Raw genomic sequence first — 23,703 nt, 5'->3', positions numbered from 1 at the left:
GCGTTGTGTGCGCACCTCTGGCAAACAGAGGTGAGCGTCCCATTTCATTGGCGGAAGGAGCAGTGCGTTTACGTTGTGTGAAGGATACAGCCAGTCAAACAGCATCATGTAGCTGGTCTTGCTGTTGAAAGCGAACGCTATTCCTCTTAAGTCCCGCGCGAGTCCGACGAGTGTCCTCTGTTTAAATAGCACAGAACATGGCAACAAGTCAACAAATCACATTTTTTTAAAACGAGTAAACGGTTACATGCGGACTTTTTAAGTATACATTCGTCATGAGCCATGTGTAAACTCTGTTACAGCATTAATCCAGTGATTGAGTGGTGACGCGTTGATTCGTCGGCCAAAATCGATTAGTACGATCGCGATGAATGTATAAAATACATGTAAGAATCGTTTTGCCCAATTAACACAAATTACATGTACATGTTACACTAATGTTACATTTAAAACAAAGGCGTGAGCAACATTGTACACTCAAAACAGAACACGTTAGCAACAATACAAATGAGACGACAAAAATAGTTGATTCTTTAATCAAATCGCTACCCTGAATCTTAACATTTCTCCAAATCCCTGGAGCAGTGGGGGGATGAACGATAAGACGCCCAATCATCAGACATTATCTACTGCTGCATACATTTGTTAGTTAATAGAGGCTCTTCAGCTCATGATACATCAGTCGAATTGTAAATGCAAGGTGGAATATTTTTGATTTGTATGTCTTATATGTAATGGGTTCACATCACTCCTGCAGCCATTTTCAGCAGTATATAAAAACAATTGATCGATTCTGTGATTGAATCTGGAGTCTAACTAGCAACAATTCCTGAACTTGGTACTCAGCTGATAGTACACCCTAGTTAAATTCTCTACAGACGAAGTGAGAATTTTACATCTGTAAATGTTTAATGATTAATGCCGAAAATATCTATTGATGAAGTACAGCCTTGACATATCATTAAATCATCACTTACGTTTTCTGCTGCCATTGCATTGCAGTGCCATTGCTTGAGACTGTTAAATGTAAATACTGAGAGTGTTAGACTTCATTAAGAATTATTTTTTAGCTTGGAATGCTTCTGCACTGGGTCCTGATTAGCACGGTTGGCTACATACGGTGCGGAAGAAGTTCAACATACATACAAAAAAATTGCGTTATTATATTATAATAACAATTGTGATTCCTTAGTATGCCGGTCCTGTTAGCTGAGGCAACAGGAGTTCTGCCCATAGTTTTGTACGCGGCACCATGCGCCGAGCCATAATAAGGGACATTCCGCGCGATCCGGAATCGTTTGCTGCTACGCACTTCAGCCAACTTGAAAGCAGTTGATGCATTGGCCATCGTCAATCAGTAAGGAGCAGCAACCCGTGTCCTGGTGGCTGCGCTGCAGCGCGATGAGTGCGCCCTGACTAAGCGCTAAGAATGGATCGGTGGAACGTCATACATTTTCGGACGCTTTTTTTTTTTACCCCAACCAGGTGTCATATATCATGGTAAAACAAGCAAAGTTCTGATGTTAACGCTGAATGAAATGCATTGCAAGGTCTGGCTTGAATGCCGGTGGCAATGACAGCTAAGCGAGATTGAAACGCTTCTCTAGGGTGTCGTGAGAAGGGGGGGGGTCAGTGGTCGAGACGAGAGACGGAGCGGCAGCCGAGGGTAGCAACGTGCCGTAGGAGCTGTCCACCGCTTAGAACAGGTGATTACATTCGTACAAGCGCACGGTGGATTTCTCCATCGCTAAACCATGAGATGGTGATGGCATCGGGATGTCTTCGTGCAGCATCGATCATGTCTGATGACGATGGCAGCAAATGGATAGATGGCAGGGTCTTGCCATTTCTTGTGTTCGGTTTGTTTTTTGGTATGTGGCAGTTACGTGAATTTTGACATAAATCTATCCCACTAGCATTGAACCAGAAGTAAAAAAAAAACATTTTTGTAAAAAGGAACAAAAAAAAAGCATCGGACGAAGAAAAAAAAAACATCAAACAAAAAAAAGATGGATTGAAATTTGAGTCCGGTTAAGCATTTAGCAAAGTTGGCACTCAGTGTCGCGTGTAACGTTACCCGTCGCTTGTGCGCAAATCTCCGCACGAACGCACTTTCACCATTCCTCACCCCGCCGCACTGCCAGTGCACCTGGCTCCGTCAGGTGTACTCGGTCCGATGCTCCCGACATTGCTTTATTAGCATGTCTAACAACATTTAATTACCTGAATATTTACAACCCTTTTTGTTAGCCTATTAAAGAGAGCAGACCTCCAAGTCAATGGCGATGCGCTGACACACGCAGTAATTGACGCGCGGCTCCAAATAATAAATACAATAACGCCACCGCCAACCAAAATAAATAAATAATTCGGACAGGGCACGGGTGCAATGAAAGAAGGAAATTGCTGCGACTAGTTCTGCAAAAGAAAAGCACCGTGGAAACAGGTGAGGACCTGGCCTGTAATTAATCACACGGTGTAACAAAGGGGTCCGGACAGGCCCGCGAGGCCTCCCACTCGGAATTTACACGCGCTTTTATTAACTGCAGCTAAAAGGGAGAGCGCAACAAATAAATTTCAAATACATTATTCATGCACGGCAGAGCCCGCGGGCCAGGCCTAGAGGGGCGGGTGCCCAATCAAACAGCTGCTCCTGCACGATACGCCTGCCAATCAAGCAAACAAACAAACAGCCGACGATGACGACGACGACGACTACCCCCCGAGCGCATCGCCACCAAAGCGCACACACTGCCACACACACTGCGCGAAAAGCCGCGCGGGCCCACGAAGCCACACTGGGTGGCAGGCCCTCCATCAACCGGCGAGCCTGTGATGACGACATCTGCACAAAAGCGAGGCTACAGCAGGTCTCGTGGGCCGGGCAGGGTGCATCATCCCACATTAACCGATCGATGAATGGACACGATGGTTGTTGCACAATTTACAAATGAATGGGGATTGGTTCAACGTAGAAAAATGATCTGCGGCTGAAGCATGAGGCCTGATCTAAACACGCTTATTAATAATGATGCTTGACTTTTATTTAGAATGTCAAGAGAATGATCAAATGGTACTATATCATAGGCTCGGTTTCTTCACTCACTTGACTGCTCGTATGGCCGGCTACAGTGATCTGCCATCTAAATTTCATCCGTTTATCAGGGTCAGAAAGAGGGTCTTTCACTGCGATGCTCAGCCAATTAATTTTTTAAGCAGGGCTTTACACTTGGGAAGAAAATAAAGGACCCAGAAATTACCCACACATACCATGATGGCATAAGACTCAATAGTTCAACACAGATGAGTTGACAAACTCACTTACTCTACTGCCATCTCCTGACCAACTTGTAGGCCAGTGAATTTGAGAGCTTCACAAACCTACGGGATCCACCAAAAACTGCCTCCACTATGCGTGTGTGCCACCATGACCAGCACTTATGGCAGGGATAAAAACCCTTATCCTTACCGATGGCCAAGGACTTTAAATTATCATTAGCAGGCCACACATTAATCCACACCTTAGTCAGTGACTGAGCGCACTAATATTAGGAACATAGTGTTGCCAGGTTGAAAATAGTCCCGTCTAGTACACAATGAGTGCGGCTACGATACATGCAGTGATGGATTAATATCGTGTGCCTGTTCCAAGTGGCAGACCTCATGTGACCATGGGTCATGTGACATGATACTAAGTGGATGTGGCCTGCGTGCTGGGTGGTAGGTTCCCACCCCTGGCTTATGGCATACACACCTTAACAAAGGTGGTTAGATGCCACTATGATGTGCAGGGAAAGCCATGGAGCAAGAGCCATTACCTTGGCCTCTTCCTGGTTGAAGTTGCTGGAGTTGAACATTCGTACCACGACTTCGAATGCTGCCGTCAGCGGGAGGATGAATTGTTCAAACTGGTCTTCGTCCTCGCCTGAGTGAAAAAACATTTTACGTTTCAACGAGAGGCAGAGACAGTGGTTCTGATTAACAGATACGCAGGGCCGTTAAAAAGACACGTGCGTACTTTTCAATTACCACAAAGTACGAATTTGTACCTGAAAATTGGTAATTGCTATGCAGATGAAAAAATAAGTTAATGATCGCAGCAATGAAATCCATGACAATTTCGCACCCCCCGCCGGTGATTAATTGTCACAATTCAGGATCGTGATTTAATTAAATAGATAATTTTTTTTAACAGTGCTCTGTTATAGCGCCTCTAGTGGCCGCACGGGTCATGTGAAACTATAACGTACAATTGCCGAAGTGGGCAATTGTTTCTTACTGTGGTTGTGCCACCTGATGACGGACGCTTGTGTTGCGCCCGAAACGTCGTGATTTAATTTATTTTATACCGACGTGACTTTACCGAAAGAACCAAAGAGTATGGATCCCTGCAGTCACAAAAACTTCAAATCTAGATTATAACGTACAATGTATATCATGCATGTATTGTAAACGCAAAAATATTTTTAAGAGAGGAATCAATGCAACAATGTGGCTTCACTGGACCAACTTTCAAAATATATAAAACATTAAGTAAAATATATTGAAATTACATTTGTCTATTGAGAAGCACAATGTATCACCAGAGGTCGTATTTTCTTTAGCAACTCGTATTTTCTTCAGCAACTCGTCTCACGGATGATTCATCATGAGAGCAAACTGGTGCTAACGGTGCCGTGGAAAGTTGGGACCAGCACTGGCGAGTAGACCATTCTAACTTACCCAGATCGACGATGAGCAACCGTCCCAGTGCAGTGTAGAAGGTGGTACGGCAACGCATGTCGCTCAAGCTTGATTGGCTGTTGATACCCAAGAAAGGGAAGTGCTCGCTCTGCACACACACACGCACACGCGCGCATACACACGGACGGTATCACCTTGCATGTGTAATAATACCATCGGAGGTGGATCAGAGGTGGATAATGCCACTAATGTTTGTCACAGCAACAATGAACAGCTAAGATGCTGGGTTTTAACACGGATTACAGCTGCCTGTGATTAAACTGGGCTCTGACAAGTATAAGTTGATAGTGTAAACCTAGTCAGTGATGACTCGTGAAAAAATTACCACATGAACCCCACAATAAAGCTCTTAAAAACCATGCTTTTCCATTGGTTGGATCTGAAGACCTGTACAAGCATTGATGTGTAATTGCTCAGAAAAGATGGCTAACTCCCTTTGTGTAATATGATGTCTAGTATGAAGTCATACATGCACACATACCAAATACTTGGGGGTGTATCCTAGAATTAGATGTGGTGTTCACTTAGTTTGGTTAATGATGGTCGGTGGGTGAAATGGTTTGGTTTGATTGCCACACAACACTCTTTGCAGGGTCTATAAAAAGTGCTCCAATAATGGTGATAATGGTAGCCGATTGAAGTAACTGCAGAAAGTTCTGTGCCAAGATTTTCGGAGATGCTATTTGACACAGGGATGTGCACTGCTATCTGCAAGACTGGCATATTTCCCATTCACATTTCTCATCGCATGCCCCGAATATGAGCGTTGGAATATGAGAGAGAGAAAAAACACAGCGCGGGCAGTGGAAATTGTTAGTGATGAACGAGTGGAACAGCTGCTTTGTAACAAAACCTCTTTTAAAAGCTACGCAGGAGGCAGAGCACGCGTCACAATGTATTTTGTACTCCACGTGCGAGTACTCACCGTGTGGTTTTTCAGCATGAATTGTACGGCGGTGAGCTTGACCAGTTTCCGCACGCTGCTGTAGGTGAGCCGCATTAAGGAAATTGAAGGGCGATCGCACGTCAACATGCGTGACACGCGTCAAACACTTGGGGGGGGGGGGGGGGGGGTCTTATCAACTTTTAAAAGTCAAACCGAAGCCACTATTCATTTGTTGGTAAAAATGTTTGGCAAACATTTCATGAACGAGGTGGCTAACATTGCCGACAGATGGTCTGCAACCAGTGGTGGGGACATTGCGGCCATTTCGTACGGCGCGTGGCCCACTTGAGGCATCCACTTCGAAACGGCGCGCAAATTCTATTTATCTGGCGAAAAATTTTCGTACGATTTGATCACGCTCAGTCACTTTTATCGATCGAGGGGCATCTTATATTATAATCGGTGGCCACATACGTTATTTTTCCGGTCGTTAAGACATAATGCTACAGTGCGTATGTATGTTGAACTGCTTTCGCACCGTATGTAGTCAACCGTGCTAATCAGAGGTGCGGGGGAAAGACAACGAACTTAACAACAAAAAGCAGTTCTAAAGAATTCGTTTTCAATGTAAATTTAAAAGTGGCTTCCTAATACAGCGTGCTTGAAAAAAATGTGAACACATGTGAGAATTTGCAATAATAGCACAAAACATGTGCCTCCGGGCTCTGGAGACCACCTGAAGAAGATTCCAGGCATGCGTTGACAATGATGGCGAACAAGTGGAAACTGACTTTTTGAAGCTATTAACATACATTTGTTATCATGTTACAGTGTATTATCCATTCTTTTTCCATTAAAAACGATAATCCCATATAAGTGTTAACATTTTTTTGAAGCATCCTGTATTGTTTGACCTGCCAAAGGCATTGGAAAGTCCTATCAGGCTCTCTCAGTAAGGCGAAGGTTCTCCACCGCTGGTGTACAGGCAAAAGAATCGTGGCATTATCACGCACACAAAAGGATCCCATTAGAAATAGACGGATGTTCACCCAGGCGCTACGGCCTTCCAGTTTACAAACATAAATTTCACCACATCCGATCCAGCACTTGGACACGCATGTGGCGATCCGAGATGTTATCTCGCTCGAGACGTGCTTGTCAGACCGAATTCGGATGTGTTTTACGAGGAAGCTGGCCTCGCTGACCTACTACTTCCTCGCGCTGCGCCCCAACGTAAACACGGGTGGCACTCGCACAACGAGCCCAGGAAAAGGATATCCGACAGAGAGGTCGTTGAGCAGGTTGAGGGTCCTGGAGAGGATGGGCTCGCTCCGGCCCCAGTACTTCAAGTTCGTGATACTGCAGAACACAAAGACACTCGGCGCATTTAGGCTGTCGTGACCGCCTCAAGCAGGCCTCCATTCATTCACAGCGATGCCGTTTATTAACGACACTTCAGAAGCACTAAAACGTCCCGACAAAAAAATTCGTAACTTACGAGAAGCTGTCCAAAGTTTTGAGAACGGAATATTATATTCATGCAGACTTGTGTTTATTACTTTATTTTTCACTGTAGTCCTCTGTGTTAATACACTGCAATATCACACAGTGTATTATTATATGAACAGGGCAACAAAACGGGGCTTCAGAAAGATTGCTCCCCTGCTCCAGAGATAGCCCTTTCAATATGAAGCTATCTTGACATCGGTTCAGTGGGATCTTTTTAAAGAATCATATGCATTGCCTTCTACCATAATAGGTTAAAAAAAATGTGCGCATTTTACAAATTCAAACAAAATAAAGTGAAATAATAACAGTCTGCACAGGATATGAATCTTGGCTGGTTGAGTGCAATCGCTTGAACTCAACATCACCTGGAAATAACTCTAATTGTAAAGACTAGTGTGATTCGTGTCTGAGACACGTACGTGTGTAATGAGCTATGTGGCACAACGCTTGATACTTACATTTTACCGATGAAGACACTCAACACCATCGTCTCATCATTTAGCCCGAGAACCTCCGAGAGCCTTTTGTAAACCTGCGTACGCCAATGACATTTCGTAAGGTCACGGTGTTACAATGATACCTTACAGGAGCATGTTAAGTCCCACAACGTGGCATAACACATGTTATGGTCAGAGTTCTCGAGTGTGCTGATGTGACATGCGCCCAGACAGGGGCAAATTCTACGAATTTGCTCGTACATTTCAGACACGTGAAATGTGGACGTGGATATTTATTCGTACACTGAGCGGATTGGTTTTTTTTACTCATGTATAGTATATGAACAAATGAGGGACAGTAACTGAGATTTAACTAATTTGTCCACTTTTCTCAGCAAGAAAGACACACTCAGAAACATACCATGGTATCGCACGTACTCAGGCAAACAGGCTTCATCCACGCCGAACTGGTGATGTCAGTTTCATGTACGAGTTAAACCAATTACTTATTAATTTTTCAGCATTAATTTATTTTTGAATGTGTATGTTTTATTTTTATTATTTTATTACTTCCCTTCTACGTGACTTTACCGAAAGAACCAAACAGATGAATCCCTGCAGTCACGAAAGCTTTAAATCAAAATTTATGTGAGGCTGCTTAATTTGTGGAACTGTTCTTAGGTGAATGGATTGACCACTGGGTTTAATTTCCACTCATGTTGTATTAATGCTACCGGTTGATGGTAACGGAGGCACTCTGGAAAGCCCTGGCTGCTTCATTTATCCTCATGTTTATTGAACGACAAAGTGCTGCTTATATAGTTTGATATAATACTTCAACAATCATCAACACTTACTGTTCACTTCCATTAACGTGCATTACATATTTATTTCCAATGAAAGACTCCCATTAACAATAATGTAACTTTACACCAGCTTGTTACCAGAACTTATGCCCCGACCCCACAAAACACATTTGAAATGCTAAAAGGATTTCTCCCCTTGCTTCAATAGAAGGCCCTTTCAATACAAAACCATTTCAATTAGCTTAAACTGGCGCATGCAATTACAGTTTGGAGGTTGCGGGCAGTCATTCGGGCAGACTGGCGGGCTTGCATCTGTGCGGCCGTCTCCGTTTTTAAGATTTAAAGCTCAAGGGAAAGCGAGGCAGACACTGGGATTAAGCAGAAAAAGCAAACACAAACACAGGAAGGCTAAACAAACATCAACAAACACGCCTCCAGCGGGCTCCCAGTCACAGCGGCAGCCACTACCATTCGGCTCGGCCTCATTCTCCCGACATCCCATCACTCCTCCGCTAGCTTTTATCTGGCATCGTGCCTCTGCCAGTCTACCTGATACCTCGCAGCCCTGCTTCGGAAACCACCCCCTCCAACCCCAACCCCACCACTGCCCCCTTTAGTCTTCATTCCACGGCGTAAATGGCACACACCAAATATGTACAAGACAAATGAACTGGTAGGAAATACACACCAGACAGCCTCTGTGGCGCAGTCCCCAAGCAATGTCTCCAGGTTATCCCGAATGACCAAAGAGAACCATCTGCAGGCTCATTCCAGTCCAGCGGAATACGAAGGATTACCCTCGCTCTTTACTATAGATTCACACAAGCACTGCATGCAAAATTCTATAACAATGCAAAATTCTATAACAATAATGTCGTGTATTTACGCAGGGAAGACTTCTGAGCCCGGATACTCATTTTCTAAAGGTCCTGCATTAGGATGCCTGGCCAATTCCGATGTAAAGGATGTTGTTTCTGCTCTTAGAACACTCAAGTACCCAGAGAAAATCTATGAAATGAGAAGACTAAAAGGTCTGAACCGACAGGTCCATGAACCACCTCGTGGTACTGCTATCTCCTGGCCACTCAGCAGTCCATTGGGTTTGGAAGTCCCACAGAGCAGTGTGATCGACTAATCCTCGTCTCCAAAGCACTGGATGGTGGAGATATTGCCAGTAGACACATAGATTATCTTTAAAAATATATATTTAAACTGCAGCAATACTATTTTCATTTGTGACAAAAAATATGCTGAAAAATTACCCCAATTATTTTGAATTTTACATCAGCTAGTAAATCAAGTCAGCTCTTAGTAACCTTCATTATAATTTCTAGTTTTAAATAAGATCATGCAGTAAAACCAATACGCAAGTTGTCTCAATCACAAATGTGTTAGAAGAATAACGCAATAAACAACCTATTTCACCATCTCGTGCCGACGAGCGAGGTGAAATATGGTGAAACAACCCGCACGCATGGCGCAACGTGGGAGGGAGGCCTTCACCCAGCAGTGGATTGCCAACGGTCCATGCATTACATTATTTGATGGAGAAAAAACTACGCAGTAGGCTAAAAGTAAGCTTCACCTCCGGCATGTAAATATGCTGTTATTGACCTCAACCAGCAACGTCAATATCCACCAAATTAAGTAGCTGCGAGCTAAATAAGAGCACAGAACGTAATGAAAACGTGGAAGGTGTTAAGCAACAGCAATTAGAGAGGCAAACTTATTTCCTTGGGTCTTACTATTAATGAGCAATAAGCAGCACAGAGGCCCAATAGAGCCTTCAAACATGATTAATTGGCATAATATTCATCCGCGCCAATCAGGATAATTAATCTTTGTAAATCTAATAAAAGCCCATCGCCTCAAGTCAGCCGGGTCCCCGGTGAGCTGGGAGGAGAGCTCGGTCGTTGAGTTGCTGTCAGGAGCAATACAGGAGGCGTCTGAGGGGCGGTGGCTAAGCTGCACGGTGCTGGTTCTGGCAAATGTCACCGTAACACGGGGCCCCATTGCAGATGCTTTCAGAGCCCGCAAGCTCAATTTCAAGCGTCAAGTTCTAAAGACAACCCAACCGCCCGGTCTCGCGTTTCAGCCAGCGCCCCAAACACGACGCTCGCCACGGTTCCGAATGGCAAAGGGCGCTCCCGTGGAATTGAAGGTGATGTGTTTTGTGGAGGAGCGAGATACACTTTTTTAGATATTCCATCAATACAAAGTGGCGATTTGTCATAATTTGGCATGAATTATTTGAAGGGTTGGCATTGTCTTAACCTAATAGACGTCAATCACTGTTGTAAGATTGGCAAAGATGCAACGTTGATACCTGCCAAAAAGAATCACCTGCTTGACATCGCATCGGAAGCAAATTATTTAAATGCACATTTGATCATTACGCGCACAGCGAAATTCGATAATGCACAGAGCATGCGCTTGCTTTTTAAATGCACGCCCACAAATCTGTGCAAGTCCTGCTAAATTACTAAACAACGTATTAGCCTATACGGGTCAGAAGATGAATTGCTTTACAGCTGTTTAACATTCGGATTCAACGGTAATTTTCGGCACTAAAACCCGCAATTACTCTTCGGTATAAATCAGCACTTAATTACGCGTGCGAAATACCTCCACAGTCGCGCGAAATGAAAAGAACCGCGCATTGGCATGGACGAATCGGACAATGAAATTTGGGCACCGCACTAGTTTAATTTAAAGCCAACAACTGGATGGCACTGCTGGAAAAGAACCTGAACCCGGTATGAAATGTTAATGACCAGGACAAGCCATCCGACTCAACAAGCGGCAATGTCACATTGAGCATGAGGCTCATAGCGTTTGTTTGGCAACTGTGGTGACAGTCGGGACATAATATCCGGTAAAAAGTTGGCAAATTCTAACCAACACTCATCCCAACTGGCAGTGGTTGATTGTCTTAATCGTGCCAGCTGTGTATACGGGCTGTGTGCCAGCGTTTTGTTTTCGAAGAGAAGAGACACACACACTTAAGACCATTGATTTTTATAATACGGAAGAAGGGTGGTCAGGTGTTAGTACAAGGACAATACGAGTTGTGAAAAGTGTCCCATCACATTATCATTACATCAGGATAATTTTCACATGAGAAATGTGTGCAAGTCCACACACATATACCGGGAATCTTATTCATTTGTCGCATTTACCAATGTGCAGACAATTAAGAACACTTTCCTACATTTCAGTTGTCACTGGAATTCAATTGTGTACAGCATCGAGGAGTAATGTGCATTTTTGCCAGGATATACTCACATGGCCCCGCCCGCCAATCACACGACATCAAGCAGCCTCACCATTACAAGCTCAGCAGCGCAATCGCACAAGCAATTAATATTTGACAAGCATGGCAAATAAAACAGTTGTCGTGCCTTTGAGGTCTATATATATACACACACATTTCAACCGTTAATTATCATTCATCAGTTTCAGAACTTAACGAAAGCAGGGCATACCAAAATGAAAAAGAAGCTTCTTGCAGGCATTGAAGCATAACTTTTAGATTACCGAAGGCATACGCATATCTATTTTACTGGCCGACATCAGGGGCTCCCACACAACAGCAAAAGTAAGGAAGCCCTGTCCATTATGTGCATTCCTTGTATTCCTCTGTGCATAGGGTCATAAATCAAAATAGTCGCATAAAGACACGTGCAGTATAAATATTAAATAAAACAGTCATGCTGATAAGGGGGATATTATTTTAGGAGGCGCTTAAACTTGCGCCGTCGCTCAATGCTGGCAACTGAGTGACGTGCATATAATTACGGCGACAGTCGCCGGAATTACGTGATGTTTCGCTCCGTGACAGCGCCGTTATTAAACTCGCAGCTCAGCCGCGCTCTCGCCGCGCACAAGGTGAGAAAGGGGAACGGAGAGGGGGGCGGGAGGCGGAGGGGGTGGCGGCCTCCCGAACCGACGCACATCCGAAGCACGGACACAAAGAACGGGGCCGTCCGTAGCGCACTTCCAGCGCAAGGTGCAGAACGATTCAACGAGCACTGCAGCAGCGACTGACCGAGCTGCGTTCTTCACACAGCATTAGCCAGAAACATTTTTGAATGTAGCTTAACAGTGTAATTGGGCTGACTGAGAGCGACACGCGAAGACAATTAGAATGCACTCACTTTGAGCGAGCTGTTCCCTTTATAAATCAATAGCAAATTCCCTTTGCCCTTTAACCTTGAGTATTGACCCAACATCTGCCTACGAACTTAAATTTCAGCTTCTTAATGCGGAGCAAGAGGTCTATTTTTTCTGGAATAACCGACCTATGTGCTTTCCAGCAGACGTCATGATGATATATACTAATGCATAAACAGCTATTAATTTAAGGTGACACGACTACGGCTTCACCATTCAAAATGGCCATATTTGTACCCGACATTTTCTCACAGTATATATACACTTTATCATTTACGTGCGCATCCAGTCGATGTACATTTGTTATTTTAATGTTTAACAACTTTGGGTGTCATTACCTTAAACTTTAAGGCAACACCTAAGTCCTACCGACGTAATTACTCGGAGAAAGGAGCAACGGTTCTTCACCAGGGCTCCCCGTTAGCCTCCCCGTATTTATTCTTTTAACAACGTAACATCAGAACTGCTCCCTTGTCAAACATAACCCTTAATTTAGTTCCCCCTCATCACAAACTCCCACTTTATTACTGCGGAAAAAGAACAAGTCAATTCCTTCTTCCCTAAATCGAATTTAGACGCGACTCGGCTGGGGCGGCGGGAGAAGGCCCTGCTATTCCCAATAGAACTGCTCGGGGTTTATTGTTATTTAAAGAGAAGACATCCCCCCTTCTCTAGCACCTAATAACTAACAGTCCCACTTGACAGATCGCACCCCGAAGGCAAACCTGGCGTTATTACAACAGCCGGTCGGAGCTCCCCGGCCCCGCAGCGCACCAACCATCAATTCCTCATTATGCCCGTACTCCGACCGCTGCCCAAAATTTATTATGATTTATGAAACACAATCAGGGCAAGCTTCGGACAGATATTAAGAAATAGTGCTCGCCTTGATAGAATTCCAAATTGCGGCAAAGCCTTCGAGATGCGCGGTCCCCCCTGCCCTTTTGCTTGTTTTCTTCGTTGGCTATAATAAAGTTTAATTTCCCCAACACACAAGATAAATCTACACCGTCAGGGTTCTGGCAAATGAAGATAAAGCGTGGACAGGGATGGGGAATTGCGTACATTTTGGGGGGAAAGGATGCGCTCGCGTGGGTGAAGAGGGCCGTGAAGTTAAAATGCTTTCAAACACCTCGGACTGCAGGGTGGGGGGGGGGAAACATCATTGTTCAGGATGCGAGTGGTGGCAAGTATTCAGTTGTTCCTCTACCATTTCCCAAAAAAAACACAAAATGGTCACACATAATTCCTTATCTGCAATTTCCTTTCAAATTTCGCCTACTATGCAATATTAATGGTTCCAGACGCACACACACACAAAGAAATTCGCTAAGAACTTCAATATGTAAGGGAAATTACGAGAAGGGTAATAATTTTTCAAAAACCTCCAGCACACGTGGAATGATTATATGTAACGACGGTAAGGTTTATTACGGCTGGTGCCATGCGGCAGCGCCAGGGCGTCCAAGTGCCGTCACGGTTTCTTTTCGAGAAACGCACGCTCCCTTTTCAGCGACATTTAAATCCCCATTTAATTGTCAATTAGTTCCCCTGCCTGCCAAGGCTGGTGGCCAACCGAGGAATCCATGCACCGATAGGATCCCACAAGGGCCAACTTAGGAATCCATGCACCGATAGGATCCCGCAAGGGGGCGGGGGGGTGGACGCTTGGACCGTTGGATGCATCACACCCTCCTCCCACCCGCGGCCCACTCCCTCAAAATAACTAAGGTGCAGAATATTTTATCTGATACATTCTCAGAGGAGAATACATGTCCACATGGGCCGCAGGGATGGACGCAACTGAAGGATACTTGCTTCTTCGCACAGATAAACACTGCAGTTAATTTGTTTGCCTTCCCAGGGGCTAAATAACAGAAATGTGGCTGAAATTACAGCGAATCTAGGCATTGGAGAGCCCGGGAGTAAACTCGGATTATGCCGGGTGGCAGCACAGTGTTGGTCATGGAAACTGCATGACCAACACTCCGCAAGACATCCCAAAGCATTGCAATCGCCATTACCCTCTGAGTAAGTGCAATGCAGCGTTGTGCCAGCACACACGTTCTGGTAAGCCTTAACTATTGATGGGATCTCCGTGAATGGGCAACAGTGATTAAGATGTCCTAATCTTAATCACTTATTCATCAACAGCCTTCTCACAAAGGAAAATAAACACACAGCTAAAAGTTTGAGGCAGTCCTGACGAAAGCCAGCCTCTCCAACTGCTGGCTGAGCCTTTGAACTGAATTTCTGGCTCCAGCAAAAGAGCCAGCATCCTCTTAGGCAGACACTGCCATTACTCTTTAAATGAATTTGTCAGCATATTTATGCCTGCAGAGCTGCTTAAAAAATAGGAAAGGAGAAAAAAATATCACTATAATTTAAGCCATTAAATATTTTCCCCCATAAAATGTATGTGCACTTCAAATAGAGTTTTGTTTTTAAATACATTTTTTGTATGGACTTCAACCCAAAAAAGTTATTTATTAAGGGTTTTCCCCGTAGTGAAAGAGTTCCACTTTGTCAATGTTTGGATACTATAATGGTACTCATTTTAATTAATGTGCCTGCCAAGAGGACATCATGAATACGAGTACGCTAGCAGAGAAGGCAGGCGGCAGATATAGGCAATTTAGTCATTCCCAGATTGATGTGCTGAAGTTAAGTATAGCTGCACATTTTCTTTATTCATCCTCGGAAGACCCACCGGCTAACACAGCAGGACATACAATGCTTCACCCAGTGTCGTTTTAATTCGCCTGCATTTTTTATAACTATTAAGGAATGCTGGCAGCCCCATGTAGAGATAGCATGAGCCATTAATCGCTTACTCGAAGAGTAAGGGCCTGCTAAACCCCTACTGCCATTCTACACCACTTACTGGGCAGCTAATAATGATGCATTGATTAATCGATTATAATTTATTCTTGAGCTTGGAACGTATGCATCAAATCAAAATATATTATTTCCGATTAATGCACAAAGTATGCAAGAATTACATTTAGGCTTGCGGTACAAACAATAATGTAACAACCTCACAAAAATATGAGAAAATGCAAGCGGTATGGTGAAAAACAGACAAAAAATCCATTCTGGAATGGAATTGCGACCACAGATTGTGAAGCTGAATCCTGACAATTCACCAAAACATACCGCACCTTATGAAGCTCCACATTGGGCCGGAATGCTACAAAACATTTTCAGCATTCACTTGAAAGGACTGAACAAAAATATTTTCCACCCAATCCTCTTCAGCGATGGAAGCTCCCGAAAGGTCGCGTGATGGCCATGCGCCCGGATTAATAAAGACTCGTTAAAACAGAACTAGCAAACTGGTGGCATGGCATCGTTGAGATGGGTCCTGGTGAACGGAACGGAATCGGGCCCTAGGTTGTCCAAATTTCCCCCCCTCCCCCATTCGCAGCCAGGCACCTCTGTCCTGTAGGCCCTGGTGCAGTTGCACCGCCTGGTGTGAAAGCCCGGTCATACAACTCTCCATCAATTTCCACCCCCCCCCCCCCACTTGCCCCCTCCCACCTCCCCAATCATGACAGTGAGGAGAACCAAAATCTCAAAATAGCATCAGTGCTAATGATGAGAGAGCGGGAGGCAGAAGAGGGGGATAGAGGGTGGTGGGAAGAAGAAAAAAAACTACGCCGAGCACCATGGACTTCCTGTTGCTGATGCTTACCAGAAAAGGCGCTTACAAGAAACAGAGGAGGACCTTGATGGCATCTCCCATGTCCGTTTATTACAAGTAAAGGTCAATAGTTGGCAAAGCGTGGCTTTTAGGCTTTGTAAACCCCAGGCCTATTAATTCTTTGCAGTCTAGACACACTTGACAGCGAAATCAATACTGTAGCCTCAACTCTGAACTCAGAATGTATTGTGCACATACAAAACAAGATAATAAAAGCTTTTTGTCATTTTCGGCAAAAGACAAATTGCATACGGTTTATGCAGCATTGTTTTCCATTTTTGTGGTTTGTATCGTAATACCAATTGCTATATAATTAACTGTTAATACCACATTTCGCAAGCTGGACCTCGACTCAAAATTTTACTACAAGGCCAAAGGCAATCTGTTGCAATGTGCGGCAAGCTATAGGTCATGTGCAAGGAGTCGCACGGGACTGCAGGAGAAGCATTATTTATCTTGGACAAGCATATATGTAGGCCATTACAAATGTGCTTGTGTTTGTCTAAAGTTCACACACTTTTATATGCCATCACCGAAAGTTCATGTACCTTGGTCTCGCTTCACACATTTTGGGTCTCATTTTTCAGCCAGCATGCAAAGTGCAATTGTAAAGAATGCATGATTAAAAATGTCGTTTAATTGTAAGCCACGGCGTTATTGCATTCTTAAATTGCCCAACAAAATATGCGGTAAACGTACGGCACAAATACAACCGCTATTAAACTTTATTCAATTGTGATGCCACTAACGATGAAATTCTCCAACGATAATGGCTGTCATTTTTCAGAGAGGGGCCAATATTGTGTTGCAAGGTCACAAGCGAAATTAAAGCTCCGAGTAATTTGACTGGTGGCACAACAAAGGGGTTAACGGGTGAAGTGATCAGAGCAGCAGCGCCAGGAGCCTCACTTGCGAGAAAATGGGAGCCAGTCAGCGTGTGGCATTTATAAAACAGCCCGAGTATGTTCCCGGGGCTTTATCAGTCAAAAGAATACGGCAAGAGAACTGGCAAATCCTCCCCCCGGACTCATTCGCACGTCACCACAACACACTAACCGTCTGCAGGTTACGCCTCTGACAGTAACGAAGATAGATGCCTGTTAAAATTCAGACTTGCTCTCTCAGGCCACCACTCAGGCCAGCACTCGTTCTTTACTCAACAGCACTCCCTTCCGTGTTTAACACCTCCACAAACAAAAATATAGCGCCACCTTCGACAAACTTGACTGAGATAATTGAACTTCCCACGGGCTGAAAATTACAGCCCGAAAGCGGCTAAACAGAATTGAGTATATTCAGAACGGCATAAGAGCGGAATTATATGAAATTGCACACCTTCCAGTGGGAATTTTTTTCAAATGGCACGCAGTAACAGCTGTCATTTAAGTCGGGCACCAAAGCAAATATTTCTTGGCCATGAATTTCAAGCACAATAACATTTCTTAACGTAGAAAGGCGATGGAACAAAAGTCCGAAATATTTTTTAAGATGTTAGTAATACAGTTAAATAAACTGCTTTCAAAATAAAAAATATAAATTCTTGCACAGCAAGGCACGATGCTGACATTTTATCACAATCCCTTTTTTTACGCACACACTGAACTAAAAACGTATTTTATGCTTTGGTCTGTATTCCCACGTTGATTTATAAAGTTTTTAAATAATATTATTCACGTTGAGAAACTTTTACAGATTCATAGATGGTCTTTCAAGGTCCCTGAAAATGAAATTACCCAAAAACACAAGACAAGTGGATATTGTGTATCGAGTCCAAGGGGAAAAGCTCCACCACGTTTGCAATATAACATGTCTGGCTGTGCAGCAGAATGTTGTAAGAATATTAACCCATTTACAAAACATGCATATTTTTCATCCCAAACATTTTCCCCAAATTAGTGGCAGTATACATCCGTAAAACGCAAATGTAGTGCGTGCGCGCCCCATTGGCAGGACCCACGTGTGTCGTGTGTGAGACTGCTCTCCTTACACACCGCCGAGCATTTCCCATAATCAACGTAAGCCAGCGACATAGTGCGTCTCACAGAATCCGAGGTGCGCGAGTTGTGACAAGACATGACACGCACATCCGAGGGGAGCGTCAGCAGAGGGGTTAAACGTCGCGGGGATGCGTGTTTGTGACGCGTCCATTACAGTGGTTCGATCCTCAGTGTAGACCTCCATGTGGCACGCACGGGGTGGTACTGGCTACAGCTTTAAAAGATTCGATGAACTACTGAATGTACGCGTTTATTCGTTTTCAAACGTGTGGGTACCTTGGAGTACTTCTGGACCTGGTCGCCAATGTAAATCTTGCGGAAGTGCTCGAAGCAACTGAGGATGGCAAGTTCGAGTTTCTCGTTGCCAGCCTGTGCCAGCCGTGAGTCCGTGAGGTTCATGAGCTGCAGCACCCTGTGAGGAGAGAGCAGCATCGGTGATATGCAAACAGACAGAGCAACCACGGGGGCACATCCTCTCACCAGGGCACGAGGTCAAAATAATTATCAAAAGAGCTCCTGACTTTTAAATGATTTCGCATGCAAATTCGGCATTGCGACGCAGCAGTCATCCTGGCCAGGAGTGAAAATAAGAAGCCCTGCTTTTCAACTGCATGTACCTAAAAAAATATTGTATAAACAACAAATATTTAATAAACAGTCTACATTAGTGTTTTTTTGTTTTTTATTATTTTTATTCACTTTATTAATGATTATTTTTCTATCTACGTGACTTTATCGAAAGAACCAAAGAATATTAATTGAAATTCATCTACTTAATAAAAAGATATGAAAATATTATTTAAAAGGATCATATTTATTCCAGAATTATGGAAATATTCATACAATTATTTACAGTCCTTAGTCAATCCACTGCTAGATGCAGAGTTTTCTTTTACCATACTTCACCTCTCTAGTCAGTGGCAGTTGGTGAAGAGGGGGGGGGTTCCCAGGATCGGCTCATTTACCACTCGCCACCTAATCGAAATTAGCTCACTGATTTTATGGCACAGTGCGCTAACCATCTACCATCAAAACTATGCACTCACATTGCAGGAATTAACTTGGACACACGCAGCACGTAAATGTTGACCTTTGCTATTTTTGCTCTGCACTGTGTGTGGCTCAAATGTACCATGGAATTATTTATGAAACAAACAAGGCATGAAGGAGCCTTCCAGTTTGCCTGCGTACTTCACCGCACGCCCTCTAAGCAGAATGTAGTCTGTTTATTAAAGCAACGCGAGCGAGCAGGAATACAGAGTTCAATTCCCAACAGAGCACTTGCCCACAAATCTAAAAAAGTAAAAGGTGACATTAACTTACACTTAAAGTACATTCTCTAGAGTATATCGCTTTTGAAATTTCATCAAGCGAGATACAGTTGGCGTAGAAAACCTTCAGGGCATATATCAAAACATTGAGCTGATAAACATTATTAAGTGATGAGGTGCAATAAAATAGCCAAGATGAGAAAGTGGTGACTGTTACCAGGAAAAACGAAAAATGATCGCTCCTGCAAAAAAAATACACTGCCCAGTGGATGGAGGAGGCTGATATTCTCCTGACAGGGAGAATCAGCAAGGAAAATGAAAGTTCTTTAAAAATCAGCCCATTCCACATCCATAATGGCCTTTCTGTCAACAGAAGCCGCTAAAAGCCTCCAGCATATTTCAGAACCGCCAAACTGCTAAGAGCCGTGATGGACGCACAAATCAGGCAAGAGCTCAGCGGGACGGGGAGGAGGAGTCGATGAAAAGGTGTCGTCAAGCCCGCATATGCCAAAGGGAACCCCGAAAAACAAAACATACAAACAGACCGCGGCGGAACGCAGCAAGACTGTGAATTAATGAAAGGCTCGCTCAAAGCGTTTTCATAATACGCAGTAAGTCATTTTAATTTGATAAATACGATTCCGGATTGCATCTAATATAGAATTCAGTTACTAAATTAAATTGTCCTAAAATTGTTTTAAATTGCCGACAGCTTATTTACAGGGAAGGCGATGTATTTTCACTTGTCGCACGCTTTTACCGAGGTTGCGTTTATCGCCGTTCGTTGTTTGTACGCTTCAAGAGGCAATTCCTGTCAAAAAGTCTCTGCTACGCAGAGGTCAAATTACCAAAGTGTCTCTGCCTACTTAGCAAGCGTGTCAAATTTCAATCTCCGTTTGTGCGAAAAGTACCCACTTGAATTTTAACGCTAGAATATAACTTTTGTACCTGTAAAAGTCTGCATGAAACACTGGATGTAGCCCACAACTCCAAAAACGCAGAGCTCACCTGCACAATACTGCAGCAGCCAACACATATTGGGTGCTTTTTTGCATTGTCAAAAGCATAATCTACACACCGCAAAACTTGAATTCCCATTCTTCATACTTGTCTGCCATCTTGTCATTAGCGGGGATTCATACATTATTCAGCTAACTGTATTTAAGTTTTTTTGTAGGTTTCGCCAATATCTGGATTTTTAAATAAAATTACTCAAACAAGCGTTTGTAATAGAGTACACAGAGGAAATAAATAAATAACTGGCAAAATCGTCACCATATATTGCACAAATGTCATTTTCTTTTAGTAAATGTGAATATTTTATTTTAATAACCTCTATAATGCTCCACCATGTGACGGTGATAAAACCTAAACCTCTCTCCCAAGTACTAAACACGATGGGCAGTGTTGCCCAATAGTCGCAGAAACAACGTGGCCTACAGCACCCCCTAAAGGATTCAACATCATTAAACCATTCGCTCAACCCAAAACAATCACCTGCAAAGCGGCACGACAGGGTGGACAATGGGGTTTGCCTGATACACGCGCATTCAACTCTGAATTACCCAGGGTAATTGGGGGAGGATAGTGCTAAACGTTTGCAAATTAAACCATTTCCTTACACAGAAAGGGGATAGAAAGCACCATGCGCCGTCTGTTTTTATTTCTTCCTACGGAAATCGGTTTACTTGCCAACATGTCTGCGGTCACATGTGGACAAAATCACTAAACCTCAATGGGGAGCAGCTGATAATTAAACTACCAACGCACATGTAAACATACTTTTTTTTTGCAAACACGGTTAATCCCAACTTGGATAATCGAGAGTTTACTGTGCCGAAAGCGAACAGGGATCGCGCATGAACAAAAGTGACAAAAGGAAAGCAGTGCGCGATCAGATCGGGTATCAATTAAAATGAAAAAAAATATATTTTACCAGGTAAGACCCACTGAACAATACAGCTCTTTTTCAGAAGTGACCTGGCCACATATGATAGCTCAACTAAGTGACTTAACATGTGGAAATTTACAGCAGCCAAACACATGTTTCTAAATGTGGAGGGAAAAAAACAAAGGACCCAGAGAAAATTCTATGCGACCACGGGGAGAACATGCAAACTTCAAATATACAGGCGTCAGGGTTGGGATCGAACCCATAACCGCCTGTATACCAGGCGAGGTAGTTAACATCTCGCCACAGTGGCATCATCGATCGTAGGACGCTTGCGAGTCTGCTCTAACGGCATGTGGTGGCGGCGAGGCGCATAGTCTGTGCACGTACCGACAAATAAGCTCTCCATCCATGGCGTCATGCTCGTCCGTGCTGGCGAAAGATACCCGCCCCCCGATCACTGCTCCAATCATGTACACCAGCCACGTCAGGCGGCCTGTCAACAGGTGTCGAAGAAACAGACAAATCACCAAATTAAACGCTGAAAATCCATAAAATGGGCGCATTTGTACAAAGATTGATCTGTTAATGTACGCATACATTGATAGGTTGATCTGGCAGAGGCTGTAGCTGTTATAGGATACATTTGGCTTATGTGGCTGCGGCCGTATAGTCTTTTGTCAATATTCTGCAGGACGAGGGGGTCTCCCTCGTCCAGCAGAATATTACTCGTGGAGAGTAATTTGACAACACTTCACCACACTGGTCATTGCGGGTTGGTGAATGTGGGCAGCATAGATGTCGGAGCATAGCACAGTGCAATTTTGCCGCACTGCCCCCTGGTCCCCTCAACAACACCCCACAGCAGCCTAGAAGACCTGTTGAACGCATGATGGTCGCACATCCAAGCACTATCCAGACTCAACACTGCTTAGCTTCCGGAATCTTATGGAATTGGGTACATTCCAGTGATGTGATAATTGAAAATCTATCAATGTAAGGGTTGAAATTGAGCATGCAACGATTCAACTCCCTCGGAATCATGATTCAATTAAATAATCAATTTGTTTTTCCTATTTGGCATCTCGTTTGGTCTTTCTCAGCCATACCATTAGCATAAGTGTAAAATTATCCTGATAATATAAGGAACATACAACTTGGCATAACCACATAATTTGGATGTGGATATTTGTTGTAATTGAGGGGGGTGTTTCTTGGAAAAACGTGATAACCCACACAAGCTCATTGTCCAGTAAGTAGGGCTTTGTTGAGGGCAGACTGATAAAGTGGATGCAGCAAGGCGACCGTTACGTTAATTGTGCGGCCAATTGTATAGCCATCATTACGTGTTAAGTGTGGCAGGTCTAGATGTGGGGAGCATAGATGCTGCCAAACTTCACACTGTTAGTGTTACGTTAGTGTTAAGTGTGTTGGTGTTAAGTGTGGCAGTGAAACCAAAGTGGGGGTTGCTTTAAAAAGTTGGTTGTCAAGATTTTGCAGGACACAACTCAACTCATGAATTGTTACATACCTAGTTAAAATATCACTTGAAATATAAACAACGGAAAACAGAGAGAAAAGGGCCTTGGTTCCAGGACCTATTTTTTGTCAATTGTTCCATCTACGCTCCAAAGTAACCTTTGATGTATTCAACCTCCCCGTAACGTACAAAAGGACTTAGCTCAATGCCAGTTTTTAAAATGTTAAACATTAAGATAAAAAATTAATGCACTTGCTCATTAAACACACGAACAACCCTAAGTCCAGGATCATATCAATAACTGAACCTCCGAAAAACAAACGTGAAAAGCACACAAACGACACTGTAAAAGTGCATTTACTTAGCTTAGACTGTGACCTTTCTGTACTGTGCCTAACAGCCAGACCTTGGTTTAAGTGCAATTTGCACCGAATTGTAATTAGTGTACTTGTAAAATCCACTAACAAAGTTCCTTTAATTACAATTTACTGCGGCCCTGCTATGAGCAAAACCAATTGCTCAAATAGGCTCATGCCTGAAAAAAAACAAAAAACGCCCCACAAGTACCTTCTTGAACGGCGATTTCCATGGGCTGACCAGGGGAGGAGCGAAGCGTCTCCTGGTAGGCTTGCGCCGACTGATCGAAGAGCTGCACCAGCAGCGCACAGGTCTTCTCGTACTCGCAGCGCCCGATCGTGCTCAGCTGCTCCAGCTGCTGCATGATCAGCCCCGTGTCATCCAGCGGGTCCTCCAGCCCATCCCTGGTGCGCGCACGCACACGCACGCACAGCAGCACACATTCACACG

At 43.9% G+C, this 23,703-nt stretch overlaps 1 protein-coding gene across 2 annotated transcripts in view; it reads right to left on the bottom strand.

The window, feature by feature from the left end:
- XPO7 (exportin 7) overlaps positions 1 to 23,703 on the bottom strand; it is an 86,489-nt gene that overhangs the window by 43,749 nt on the left and 19,037 nt on the right. For both annotated transcript variants that reach the window (XM_078861593.1, XM_078861594.1), the window contains 9 exons: positions 23,464 to 23,657; positions 21,807 to 21,912; positions 18,531 to 18,666; positions 7,597 to 7,670; positions 6,908 to 6,988; positions 5,669 to 5,732; positions 4,723 to 4,831; positions 3,819 to 3,925; positions 89 to 177 (listed from right to left, as the gene is read on the bottom strand). In XM_078861593.1, coding sequence (XP_078717719.1) covers positions 89 to 177; positions 3,819 to 3,925; positions 4,723 to 4,831; positions 5,669 to 5,732; positions 6,908 to 6,988; positions 7,597 to 7,670; positions 18,531 to 18,666; positions 21,807 to 21,912; positions 23,464 to 23,657 — 960 coding nt within the window. The remainder of the gene's footprint in view (positions 1 to 88; positions 178 to 3,818; positions 3,926 to 4,722; positions 4,832 to 5,668; positions 5,733 to 6,907; positions 6,989 to 7,596; positions 7,671 to 18,530; positions 18,667 to 21,806; positions 21,913 to 23,463; positions 23,658 to 23,703) is intronic.

This window comes from Lampetra fluviatilis, chromosome 12 (genome assembly GCF_964198595.1).
Source record: "Lampetra fluviatilis chromosome 12, kcLamFluv1.1, whole genome shotgun sequence".
NCBI lineage: Eukaryota > Metazoa > Chordata > Hyperoartia > Petromyzontiformes > Petromyzontidae > Lampetra > Lampetra fluviatilis.
Note: the sequence above shows the minus strand (reverse complement) of the source record. Positions and strands in the feature narration are given on the sequence as shown.